At 44.5% G+C, this 12,145-nt stretch overlaps 1 protein-coding gene across 1 annotated transcript; it reads left to right on the top strand.

The window, feature by feature from the left end:
• Nucleotides 1-2,941: 2,941 nt before the first annotated feature.
• On the top strand, nucleotides 2,942-11,482 carry fscn2b (fascin actin-bundling protein 2b, retinal). The gene is made up of 7 exons (XM_088284899.1): nucleotides 2,942-2,992; nucleotides 3,881-3,979; nucleotides 4,385-5,111; nucleotides 10,445-10,601; nucleotides 10,730-10,851; nucleotides 10,931-11,098; nucleotides 11,196-11,482. Exons 2-7 carry the CDS (start codon nucleotides 3,887-3,889, stop codon nucleotides 11,399-11,401), a joined length of 1,473 nt encoding a protein of 490 aa, XP_088141025.1. The 5' UTR covers nucleotides 2,942-2,992; nucleotides 3,881-3,886; the 3' UTR covers nucleotides 11,402-11,482.
• The last annotated feature ends 663 nt before the right edge of the window (nucleotides 11,483-12,145 follow it).

Genomic DNA, 12,145 nt, shown 5'->3' with positions numbered 1-12,145 from the left:
ATTGTCTTACATTACTTTTTTAAAGCGGAAAAACAGATTTCAATATATATGAGGAAGAATGAGTAAAGTTTCATTTTATTAATCCATGTTGTCTGTTTTAGTGACACATAGCGCAAAAATCTTTCGCAAAAGTTTGACGTGCAGTTTGTAGCTCCTCTTCGATGCAATAGATCGGACCAAGGTGGGGCGCAACATTCCAGCACCCAAGCACGAAACGCCACATGCTACTGTCTCAGAAAATGGATGGATGGATTGAGAGAAAAGGGCAAGCGAAAAAAAAACAAACATAAATAAGCAGCTGATCTCTTGTTCATCCATCTCTCGTTGGAAAAGCAGAGGGGGGGAGGTTACGCATATGTGTGTGTGTCTGTGTGTGTGTGTGTGAGACCGGGTGCCTGTAGAAATATAACGGGACGCTGCGGGGTGCGAGCCAACCTCCCGCAGTCCCACGTAATGGCAGAATAGAACTTAATAGGGGAGAAAAAGGCCTGTAGGCTGTCAACTCCAAAACGGTCATTTTGAATCCTCCCTCCCGGTCACTCCCACTTCTCGCTCATCCCGTCTTCCCGTGCAATTTCATGCCATCATTCCACCATTCACCTTTCAGATTTTCTCCCCCTCGCCGCCTCGTTCCGTTCCCCTCTCTTCTTTCTTCTCCCCGCTCCTGTCTCCATCCTCTACCCCCCCCCCCCTCCCTCTCTTCCCAGCCTCCCCCCGCCCTGCTCTGTGTCTCCTTGGAGGAGGTGTAATGATAGCTATTTGAGTGTCATCAGAGGGCCGACGTAATGGCCTCTAAAGCACCATCACACGGTTGCCACGGTGAACCTGGCACGGCCGCTCCTTACAATACGGGGGGGGGGCGAGAGGGGTGGGGGGGAACATCTGGCTGGCTATCGACAGGCGTCCGCGTGCTGACAGCAGCGGGCTCGCCGGCACATCAGCACACGATGACGTGGCCCCCGGGGGCCACGCGGCCTGGACTAATGGTGCGTGAGATAGAACACACATGAAGGGGGAATTACAGTGGAAGTCATAATAGTAGCAGTAATGAAAATAATGGCGCTGATGACAATAACGCTGAATGACTTTTTTTTTTTTTTTTTTGATTTGCGAGCAGTGTTTTTGTCACCTCAACCGCACACGACAAGCGTGAGCGACTTCCTTCCACGTTCCCAAAACATGCATGTTTGGTTCAGACAAGACTGTTACTTTCTATGTACCTTGTGGTTAGTGCTCTCAGAATGATGTACTGCTCTTGTAGAGCAGTGCAACCACAAGCACATTAATCAACACTCAAAATGCAAAATGAAAACGGAGCACTGTTGTTGTTTTCCTCAGAGGTCGTACAAACGGTTATATTGATGTCACCGGTGTGGGGCCACTTTGTTCTTTAATCTGGCCCACTGAGGATTGACACTAAAAAAAAAAAAAATCCCATAAAATTGAAATTGTCCCATTAATTAATTAATTAATTATTTTTTTTAAATAAAATTAGTTTATTACTTTATTTTCGATTTATTCTAAGTAATAAATGAAAATGTGTCAAATAAACAATTGACAAATCAATTTGAATTAAAATGTCCAAAAATATTAATTATTGTTATATATTATTTTCTGACCTGTTTAGGAGGATATCTTATTTGCAGCACATATAAAAAGTCTACACACCCCTGTTCAATTGACGGGCGTTTGTGATATGAACCAAAACAGATGTGATCAAATGTAACATTGCAAAACCCGGCAGTTGAACAGGGGTGTGTAGACTTTTTATATCCACTGCAACTATATGATCCATCTCGGTAGGTGGTCCTTTGTAGGCATTTTCAACATCAGAGAGTTACACACATAAATATTAGCACCATAAGTATTATTTGTCACATTTTGCACAATCCAAGTAGCGGTTCACATCCAGGTCAGGAGGAGTAAATTTTAGGGAGGCGTTTACTGACCTCATGTACATGTTTTCGAGACTGCGTGCGAATGTGAGTTGCCAAACAGTCGGGTGGGGCAGTGTTTGGTAGATTGGCCCGGTTGAGATGATTGGGTCGAGGATTAGAAGGATTCGGGAACAGACATGTCTGTTTACTCGGCGGGAGAAGTCTGACAATCGGCTGATTGGAGAGGCTGATTACCCGCGCGCACACATGGGTGAGGGGACGCGGGTGGGGGTCATACACAAAAGTCTCCATCTTGGTCCTATTAGAGCTGACGCGGAGAGTGTGCAATCAGAGAAGGTGTGTAACTAAACCCTCTGTGTTAGGGTAAGGGGAGCTCGAGGAGAGCAGGCACAAGGAGTGCTCTGGTTACTATCAGCCCGCGCGTGTGTGCGTGTGTGTGCGCGTGTGTGCGTGTGTCTACTTACCTGTCTTCATGTGCCAGAAGAGCGAAGAACAGAGCAAAGTTGAGAGAAAAAGAGCAGAGGAGTCAGAGCAAAGCAAGATTACACATGTCAGCTGGGAAAGGGGACAAGGAGGCTTCAGGTGACAAAGGCGAGCAACTTTTTGTGATGGGCGCCTTCTGATCAGGAGTCCTTGAATGGTTGTGATGTTCGTTGGGATTGGTGAAACGAAAGCAACCTGGATTTGGTAGGAGAACGAGGTCAGAGGGCTCAGGCACAAGAAACCACAAAGTCAGAAAATGAGTAGAAGAAGACTGGAAAAGCGGGCGAGCAAGCGGATGACCGCTCGGCGTGAAGAAGTCAAGAAGGCGATCGGGGCTGGACGAGAACGCGGCGTGCAACAGGCGAGAGGCGGGAGGGCTTGCTGAAGACGAGGAGATAAGCAAAATGAGACCACGCGGCACGAGAGACTGACGACAGGCTCTCGAGTGAAGTCTTCGCCGCGTCTAACCTGATTAGGCAAGTCGAGGCTGGGAGGGAACGTCGAAAAAGAAGGCAGGAATTACAACAGGTCACTTGGTGAAAGAAGCCTCTTAAATCTGGGAGCTGGAATTAGAGCTGCAGAAACAGCAGCGAGGAAGCCACAAAACCACAGTAAGTAAATTAGGAGGCTGTGGCTGGAAAACTGTATCGTGAAAAGCCATGGGTGGGGGCAGGAATTTGGTGGTCTCTGGAGTGCTTTATACGCTGTACCTTAATGAATTGATTTCCTGTCTTAGCGATGTTTGCATTTCATCACTCCCCATGACATCACCTCCATTCGTTTTTTTTTACTCCAGCCGAGAGCTACAAAGAAAGGAATAAATCTAAATTAACTGCTAATTCTCCCGCAACAGCATGAGTCATTGGTAATTTGGTCCAATCTCGGAAATCTACCTTGTCAGCGCTGCAATTAACGCTAACAACTTCCATTAATTTATAAAATGGAACTTTAATTTTTTTTCCCACTCTGGAGTGAAATAATTATTTTAAGTTTGACAGCTGAAGCAAACAAAGGGCAGACGCAGACACATTTGGAACAAGCAGCATGAACGCTCGATTCGGACGTTCTTAAGGCCATGAAGTTGAACCTAAATGCAGCAAAAAGCGAGCTCGTGGCGCGCTGGTTCTGTAATTGAAGGTAAGCCTCCAAGACAACAGGGGGCGATAGTCAGTTTGGCGAGGGAACATTTTGATCAATTGTAGGTTTCAACTTTGTGGAAACAGTTCCGGGAAAGCTGTTTGTGTTTCATTCGTCTGTGCCCCATTTAGCATATGAGTTTGAACACAAATTGTTGTCCAAGCCGCTTTTGAAGCTCCAACGTCAGATTTTACAAATGTTGGAAATAGTCTTCCAATTAATTTTTATCCCGTGTAGCAGTAAAAGCAAGATGCAACGTTACTTTTAAGCCGTACCGTTTACATTACAGTCACTGAAGTTATAATAAAACTTTCTATGTTAATATAAATCATCTATCTTGTGTTTTTCTTTTTTTTTTGTAGGTTAAGATGCCGTCCAACGGGAATCAACCTTTGACGCTTCAGTTTGGTCTGATTAACCACGAAGGTCGCTACCTCACAGCTGAGAGATTTGGCTTCAAGGTTTGAAAAAAAAAAACACACACAACTAGTATATGCTCTACTTTTGGGGGGAAATAAAGCTGAAAAGGTATTAAAGTGCATACACAGAGCAACAACGCCAAATACGAGTAAAGTGAACCATTCAGAAATAAATCCTTGTTGCCGACTTGATTGAGGATCGCATAAAGTGTCTACTGCTGAAAAACTGCAACTCGAAATCAAATCGTTTTGTATTCATTGAACCACGAAAACATAGCTAGATTGTCAAGAAGAGGACACAATAAATGAGAGTGTAGCTATTTTGACATTTTTGGGCGACAGCCTCTCCACACTTTGCCTCCGCGCCAAATCCAAAATTATCCTCGATATGCTGTGTTGCGTGACAGTTCGCGTCCGGTTTAACGTTATGCTGATTTTGTCTGTCAGGTCAACGCATCAGCTCCAAGCATGAAGAAGAAGCAGATCTGGACTCTCGAGCAGGATTCCCAGGACACTCGAGTGGTGTACTTGCGCAGCCACCTCAGACGCTATCTCGCCTCCGACAAGGACGGTCACGTGACCTGCGAGGCAGACAGCCGCCACTCGGACTGCCGCTTCCTCATCGTGGCCCAATCGGACGGCCGCTGGGCCCTTCAATCCGAGCAGCACCTGCGCTTCTTCGGCGGCTCCAGGGACTACCTGTCCTGCTTCGCGCAGGGCATCAGCGACGGCGAGCTGTGGGCGGTGCACCTGGCTCTGCACCCGCAAGCCAACCTGTTGTCGGTGGCCCGCAAGCGCTACGCCCATCTCTCGGTGGAAGACGGCGAGATCTCGGTGGATATGAACATTCCCTGGGGGGTGGCGGCAATCCTGACCCTGGTCTACCAGAACGGGAAGTACTGCCTGAAGACCTGCGACGGCCGCTTCCTCAACAATGATGGGAAGCTTGTGAAGCAAAATGGCAGGAGCACAACGTACACGCTGGAGCTCAAGTGCGGAAAGTTGGCGTTCAAAGACTGTGAGGGGAAGTACTTGTCTCCCATGGGCCCCACCGGCACCTTGAGGTCCGGCCGCTGTTCGAAAGCGGGCAAAGACGAACTGTTTGACCTGGAGGAGAGCCACCCGCAGGTGGTTCTGATGGCGGCCAATGGGAAGTACGTCTCCATGAGGCAAGGTAGGTAAAAACGCAATCACAGCAGATGTCGCGCAGCAGAATTCCACAAGTGTAGCAAGGAGGAGACAGCACGGTTGGGTTGAAATCTCAGCTTCAACCTTCAAGCGTGTGGGATTAGCGTAATATCCTGACAGTTTCACATTAACGGGTTGTCTAACTGGGTTGTTCTGAGGTGTGAAAGCCCAGCATTGTTTTCCAGGTCTTTTACCACATAATCAATCATAAATGTACTTATAGAAAAAAAAAATATTGCTTTCCTTGTAGCGGCTTTGCTGGCTTATGCTGTTAAGACTCGTTGCTTTTTTTTCCCCCGTGGGCCAACCGAAACAGCTGCTTGTAAGCTAGATTGCGCGTAGCAGAATTGTGTTGATATTGCATTATGTATTTATGCTTTGGTCTCGTCACAGGGCAGTTGAAGTGCGTTATTTGATCATCGCGCCGCCATGTTGATGGATTACAGCTGCTCCACATCAGCTTCAAAGTCCATTCTTGACCAAAACAAGGTCGCGTTTCTTTGATGCGTGCGCAAAACTCCAACCATTGCAATTGCGCGGCTCCTTTTAACATCGAAGTACAAGAGCGCTACAAGTGGTCGCTAAGTGTTCAGTTGCTGATGGTTGAAAGGCGTGCGTTGGTCCGATTGGGGGACGGATTAGCATACTGTCAGCATGCTCGGCCACTGGCTGCAGAGGTTCGTGTTACGCCGTCCCGGTTTGCTGAAACCCAATCTGGGTCCCGCTCATTGTTCCTGGTTAGCGGCGGGAGCTGAAGACAGAAAGCAAATGACTGCATGCGCGTTAAATTGATTGCACGAAGGGACGGACTGCAAACACCGAGCGAGTACGACGCAGCTCTCGGCGCGTTAAGTGTAAATTTCCATACTTGCATCATGCCGACTGAACGTTTTGCTCTCGTCCTCGTTTCCGCTTGTTCCACACAAACAAAAGCTTCATCTTTCACGATCACGCACACACACTAACATAATGTCCCACTGTGGCGAGCGGGGAGGTGAAGTGTGTTGAATTATTGATGAAGTTAGTCCCCTGTTCCTGGAAGGTAAAGAGAGAGTCTGCGTTCAGAAACACAAGCTCCCCCCTTGCCAAAAGCGTCTTCCCCTCTCGAGCCACCTAATCTAACCGAACCTACTAACCGCTGACTCCGTAACAAGGTTGCGGAAAATTTAGGAAACGCTCAAAAACGGGTCAACGGCGAACTGGAAACTGGATTGGAGGCAAAAAAAAAAAAATACAAAATAAAATAATAATATATATTATTAGATCAGGATTGTGTTTAATTTTTATAATATTTTTGAATTTACTTATTGTGAATAGTAAAATCATATATGATAATAATAAAATAAAAAAAAGAATTTTGAAAAAATAAAATGTAGCAAAAAAATACAAATAAATTATCAACTGAAGGTAGTTATCGTATTTAAATTGCCTATAAAAAGTCTACACACCCTAAGCCACGTTTTGTACTGTAACCAAAATCTCCCGAACGCATGTGGAAAATTTTTCTATGGTCCAGTGAAACCAAGGTTGAACTTTTTTGGCCATAATTTCAGCATGAGAAACATTTTTTTTTTTTTTAGCTGGAACAATCTTCCAGCTTCTGTGAGAAACCCCCACAAAATAAATCAAAATTAGTGCGTCATATTTGTTTGCGACAAGCCAATTGTTGAGTTCGTCGAGTGACGCCGGGGAAGTGCGTGTGCCTCTGCTGCTTGACGCGATGATGAAAGGAGCCAGAGGTGAAAGGGAAAGCGGACAGGGGAGAAGACGACGTGTTGTTGAGGGTATTCTCAAAGGACGCAAAGAACCGCAGTCACCTGACCTCACTTTGCGCGCCTTCTCGTTGCTAATGGACTAAGTGAGCACAGTTGGAAAAGAGGCTCGGATGTTATGAAGGTAGATCCCCGTTGGCAATGATAATAAAGGCGCTATTTCATTATTTATTCATTTTTGCATTTACGCTTAATGGTGCTGTGCGTGAAAAAAAAAAAGAAAAGATTATTCTTCCAGCCAAACATTGAGGCGGGTGGTTTAATTCATTCGGCTGTCATGTTCGTTAGTATTAAGCAAGCAGAATTTCCAAAGTCAATGTATTAAATACACAACGTGTATTTTTTTTTGGTTTTATGTTTACTTAATCAGTAAACATCAACTGGGAGCAGAATAAAAAAAAACAGCGTGAAAGCAAGCATTATTTTTGTCAAATTGTAAGTTGGGTCCACTTGGAGCTGTATATATATATATATATATATAAAATTAATTTATTTATTTATTTCTGTATGGACTGCAAATCAAATGACTCTCGTCACGGCAAGCACATAGCTTCAGAAACGTTCAACTTTCTCTGCGTGACTGGATGATAAACAGAAAAGCAATAAATGTGGCAATGATCCAGTTGGGCGTCATCCTAAACTTTGCTCCGAGCAACTTGGAGGGCACATTTGCATGACATCACGATATTGCTATGATGAATCAACCATTGTCATAGTTTGGGATTTTGCTTTGGCAACAGAATCGCTCACTATTTATGTACTTTCTGATGATATTGCTCTCTTGTCAAAATGTGCAGCACTTTTTAAAAAAAAATAAAAAAAATATGATCAAGGTCCACGGTTTGCACTGTATTAGCGAGATGCAAGCACACTCAAATGCACACACGTGCCCCAAAAAAGGAAAGTAAAAATGAAAGGAGCAACATAAAAAAAGCAGTCGAGAAGGATAACAGATTGGGAGAAAGAAGAAAAAAAAAAAAAAAAGCAGGCAGGGGGATAGTGGCATCAGCTTGCCATTAATAATAGATGCCAGAGCCATCCATGGCTGATGGATTAGTTGGGCCTGCTCCACTTTCAGACTGCAGGTATGACAACGGCAGAAAGTGGAGCCGGTTCTGGGGTCGCGTCCAAAACTGAGGCGCATGCGAAGAGTCCAACCTAGTGTGCGAGTGTAAACAACAAAACTCCACTTAACGTACTTTGGGGGCGGGGGGGGGGGGGGGGCTGATCACGGCCACGATGACGAGGCCTTATTGTGTATGCTTGACCAAGCCTTGTGATGGCCATCAGCGGCGGTTTTGATATCTTCAGATTGGCTCCTCAGATTTCACTGTATCCAATCTCTTTCGGCGCTCGTCTCCGCTTCCTCCTCCGCCCGTCTACGGCGTCGCGACTGCAAAGTCCAGCTGAGCCCTGACGGAGGATCATTTCTGGCTTGAATTAGTGTGAAATGGACACATGGAATAGGGAGACAAAGCATGACATTGAGTCAGGATGGAAGAGACTATATGAGAGGACCCCCCCACCCCCCCCCCCCCCTCAGGCATGGCTGCACAGCGGAGGGGCGGCCAGGTCTGCTTCAGACGCAAGTCATATTGGTGATGAGTCACGGCTGCATGCGACCGCCCACCGACGTCTGATTTATCACGATTTTAATGTGCATTAACGTGTGCGGGTAGCTCAGCGGGCACGTGCTCGTCACACTTTTCTCTCTTCCACATGCAATTGAAATAAGAAGCCGCTGGGCTGAAAAAAAAAAAATTCACACAACAAGTATAATCTGTTGAAGTAATAAGAGCTTTGGGATAGTATGGTATATTTGATTAATCTATATTTGCATCCATATAGCCTTTGTAGATGGCGTGATGGCGGCGATAAAATTCAACAGTGTTTACATCAGGGCTGAGCACACTCTTGAGGAGCCCTTGGAATAATTTAAAGTAATATGTAATTATTAAAAAAAATTGAAAAAAAAAACTGACAAATGTTTAATAAAAATTTTCAAAAATGGGGAAATGAGGGGGGAAAAAATTCTGGAAAAAGCGAGAAAAATTCAAAATATGAAAAAAATGATATTCGGCAAAGCAAAGGGTCAAATGTAGTTTTAAGGCGTAATATCCCCAATTACCACTAGATGGCAGACATATATTAGCTGCACTTACACCAGGTCCTCTTCTGCATGTGCATATAATTATTATATTATAAATTATTAATAATAAAAATGCATGTCTACTCAATATTTTACATGAATATTTTTTTTCATAAAAAAAGAAAATTACTCACACATAATCATAGAACGTTTAAAAATGTCCATGGTCAACCCATTGCACATTTCCCGCCCCTTATACCAAATCCTTACTCTGAATATATTGAAACATAATCTAACCTTTCAGACGTCAGAAAAGACCCTCTTCCCGTTCTTTCCCTAAAAAAGCTTATTAACGTAAATGTACTTTAATTTTTTTCGGCTTGTTCTGCCTACATTTGATCATCCCTTTCTTGAGACTTGAGTGGCGTCGCCAATTATCTGCACATCCTGCTAAGTGTGGACCCATAATTCCTCCGCTCTTCCCGTTTTTTTTTTTTTTTTGTTTTATTCAGGGGATTGAGAGGCTGGATGGGCAGCACTCGAAAGCTGATTATATCTGAACCCAGCTGTGAAAGAGGGCAGATAGGCAGGCCCCAAAGGTGGGGTTACGGGGGGCGAAGGTGGGGCGTTCGGAGGGGGGGGCGGGGTCAGGAGTGAGGAGGTGGAAGAGGGGGAGGAGAAGATTATTAGAGAAGGGTGGCCAGAAAGAAGAGAGAGATAAGCGGGCGGTTGTTAACGGATTAAGAGTATTCATCGGGGATGTTGTGTTATGCATCTAATTAAAGGTTTAGACCTGCACAATCTGTCTGTCTCGTGGTCATGTGACAAACCGCCCCCCCCCCCCCCCATCCCTTCCTACAAACAACGATGATAATGCCAACAACTTCCCATTGAAATATGAAAGATTTATATGGTGGAAAATAAGAGCATATTTAAATAAAAAGCTTTGATAGGATCGGAGTGTTTCGTGACAGAAATGTATTTCCCAAGTCACCGGTCCTTTTATGTTACTTTTTTTTATGCCTAGTAAAATAATTTAGCTCTTCAAACACCACAATCAGCAAAGTACATCGGACATTTTTGATATTCTGTTGTGCTGTTGCAAATATTAAATTGTATACATTTCTATAGCACTTAAAAATGTAGGGAAAAAAACTGTACTTGTAGATAAACTGAAATGTGCTGTATATAAAATTTAAAAAATAAATAAATAAAATTAATAATTTGACAAGGCCAGGTGCAATTGTATCGAAATTAGCAAGTGATTATTGAGTGTACCACTAGAGGGAGCCGTGTGAAACAATTTTGAGAATCACTGGGCATTTAAATTAGACACTTACACAATTCTCCATTTGTTCCCGCCGCTTTGTAAAATGAGCGACAAAGTTTGATATTTCTCTGCCCTCATCACCAAAGTGTCCTGAAACCGCAATGGAACTTTTGCTCTTGCTTTCCCAGGAGTCAGCCTCGCCGCCAACCAGGAAGACGAGACGGATATGGAGACGTTTCAGATGGAGATGAACAAAGAGAACCGGAAGTGTACTTTTCGCACCAGCCAAGGCAACTACTGGGCGCTGGTGGCCCACGGAGGCATCCAGAGCACAGCCACACAAGTGTGAGTGTGTGAGCGTCTTTAGGAAGTTAAACCAGCGGGCACGCTCATCATAACGTTCTGTTTGTGATTATACAATCAGATTATGGAAAGAGATGTCTTATATTTTGCATTTTCTGGTCAAATTGCAGTTCAGATAACGCCATGTTTGCAATGGAGTGGCTCGGTCACAAGATGGCGTTAAAAGCAAATAATGGCAAATACGTCTGCACCAAAAAGAATGGACAGTTACTGGCTGTAAGTGATTCCATAGGTGAGATTTTTATTTATTTTTTCCCCCACCCAGTCTCGGGTTTATTTCCCTTTGTCAAGTCGCCATTGTCGTTTGTCAGGGGAGGACGAACAGCTCGGGCTGAAACTGGTCAACCGGCCCAAGTTGATCCTACGAGGCGAGAACGGCTTCGTCTGCCACCACAAGAAGTCCAACACTCTGGACGCGAGCAGATCTGTTTACGACATTTTCAGCCTGCAATTCAGTAACGGCGCCTATCACATTAAAGGTCAGCACGCATCACTCTGTGAAATAAGTCACGGATGTCTAAATTCAATGATTGGCAGACTGTTGAAATGATCTGACGTGTTGCATTTAACCCGCAGGTGTGGACGGCCGCTTCTGGTACGTCAACAGCGGCGGCTCGGTGTGCTCGGACGGCGAAGTCCCGGAGGATTTCAGCGTGGAGCTCCTGGAGCGCGGCCGCCTCGCCATCCGCAGCAGGAGCGGCCGCTATCTGCGCGGAGACCGGGGAGGCACGCTGAAAGCAGACGGACACAGCCTGAGCAGCTCGGCATTGTGGGAGTATTAAAGTGAGGCATACCTGTGACCTTGCTGCTGATTCTGTTGTCATGGAGACGGCAGTGTCTATTAAAGTTTGAGGTACAAGATGGATTTTGCAAAGAGGCCTTTTATGCTTTTATTCCAATTAACTTTTGTTGAGTCGTCATTCAAATGGTCGCCTAATATTACGACGGAGCCTTTAGCTAGAAAGCCGAACCGTATTTTATTTTTTTGAAAGCAAGGACTACGTATTCGTCTATTTGCTCTCGTTTTTTTTTTTTCTTCAAGGAAACCAAGTGGTGCTTTCGACGTGTAATGACATTTGAGAAAGGGCGCGGTTAAGGGAGAACGGAGGTCGCTCATGAGTGTGGTACAACCGTACGGCGGAGTTTATTAGCTGATGCGGTCAGGTTTCGAGAAACCGGAGATTCTACTGTGCTGTACGGTAACTAAAACTCATGTCCACTGCATCAGAGCAATAGAATCATTGCGGTCCATATTTTTTCTTTTTTTTTTTTTTGGTCTCAGTAGATTTGTATTTGTGGCCTCTCAGGTTTTTTTTTTTTTTTTACAAGTCGCGTGTACCTGTTGTAGATTAGGTGTTATGATTTAAAATTTTAAAGCGTTACCCTGTGCAATGATTTTTAGGCAAAATCTATTTGAACACAATAATGCTTGGTTTCTACTTTTACAACTAAGACAATAATACAGTTTTTGTTCTGTTACGAATTTCTGATCAAAGGCTTTGTATGATTTTGTTGTTTTTTTTTAA

This window comes from Idiotropiscis lumnitzeri, chromosome 20 (genome assembly GCF_059441095.1).
Source record: "Idiotropiscis lumnitzeri isolate Australia: NSW breed Sydney's pygmy pipehorse chromosome 20, RoL_Ilum_1.0, whole genome shotgun sequence".
NCBI lineage: Eukaryota > Metazoa > Chordata > Actinopteri > Syngnathiformes > Syngnathidae > Idiotropiscis > Idiotropiscis lumnitzeri.
The sequence above is the reverse complement of the archived record's forward strand: the minus strand, read 5'-3'. Positions and strand labels throughout refer to the sequence as shown.

Coding starts and splice junctions, on each gene's coding strand:
- fscn2b (XM_088284899.1), top strand. CDS start 3,887: ATGCCGTCCAACGGGAATCAACCTTTGACGCTTCAGTTTGGTCTGATT. Junction 3,980..4,384: donor CTGAGAGATTTGGCTTCAAG/GTTTGAAAAAAA, acceptor TTTGTCTGTCAG/GTCAACGCATCAGCTCCAAG. Junction 11,099..11,195: donor CGGCGCCTATCACATTAAAG/GTCAGCACGCAT, acceptor TTTAACCCGCAG/GTGTGGACGGCCGCTTCTGG.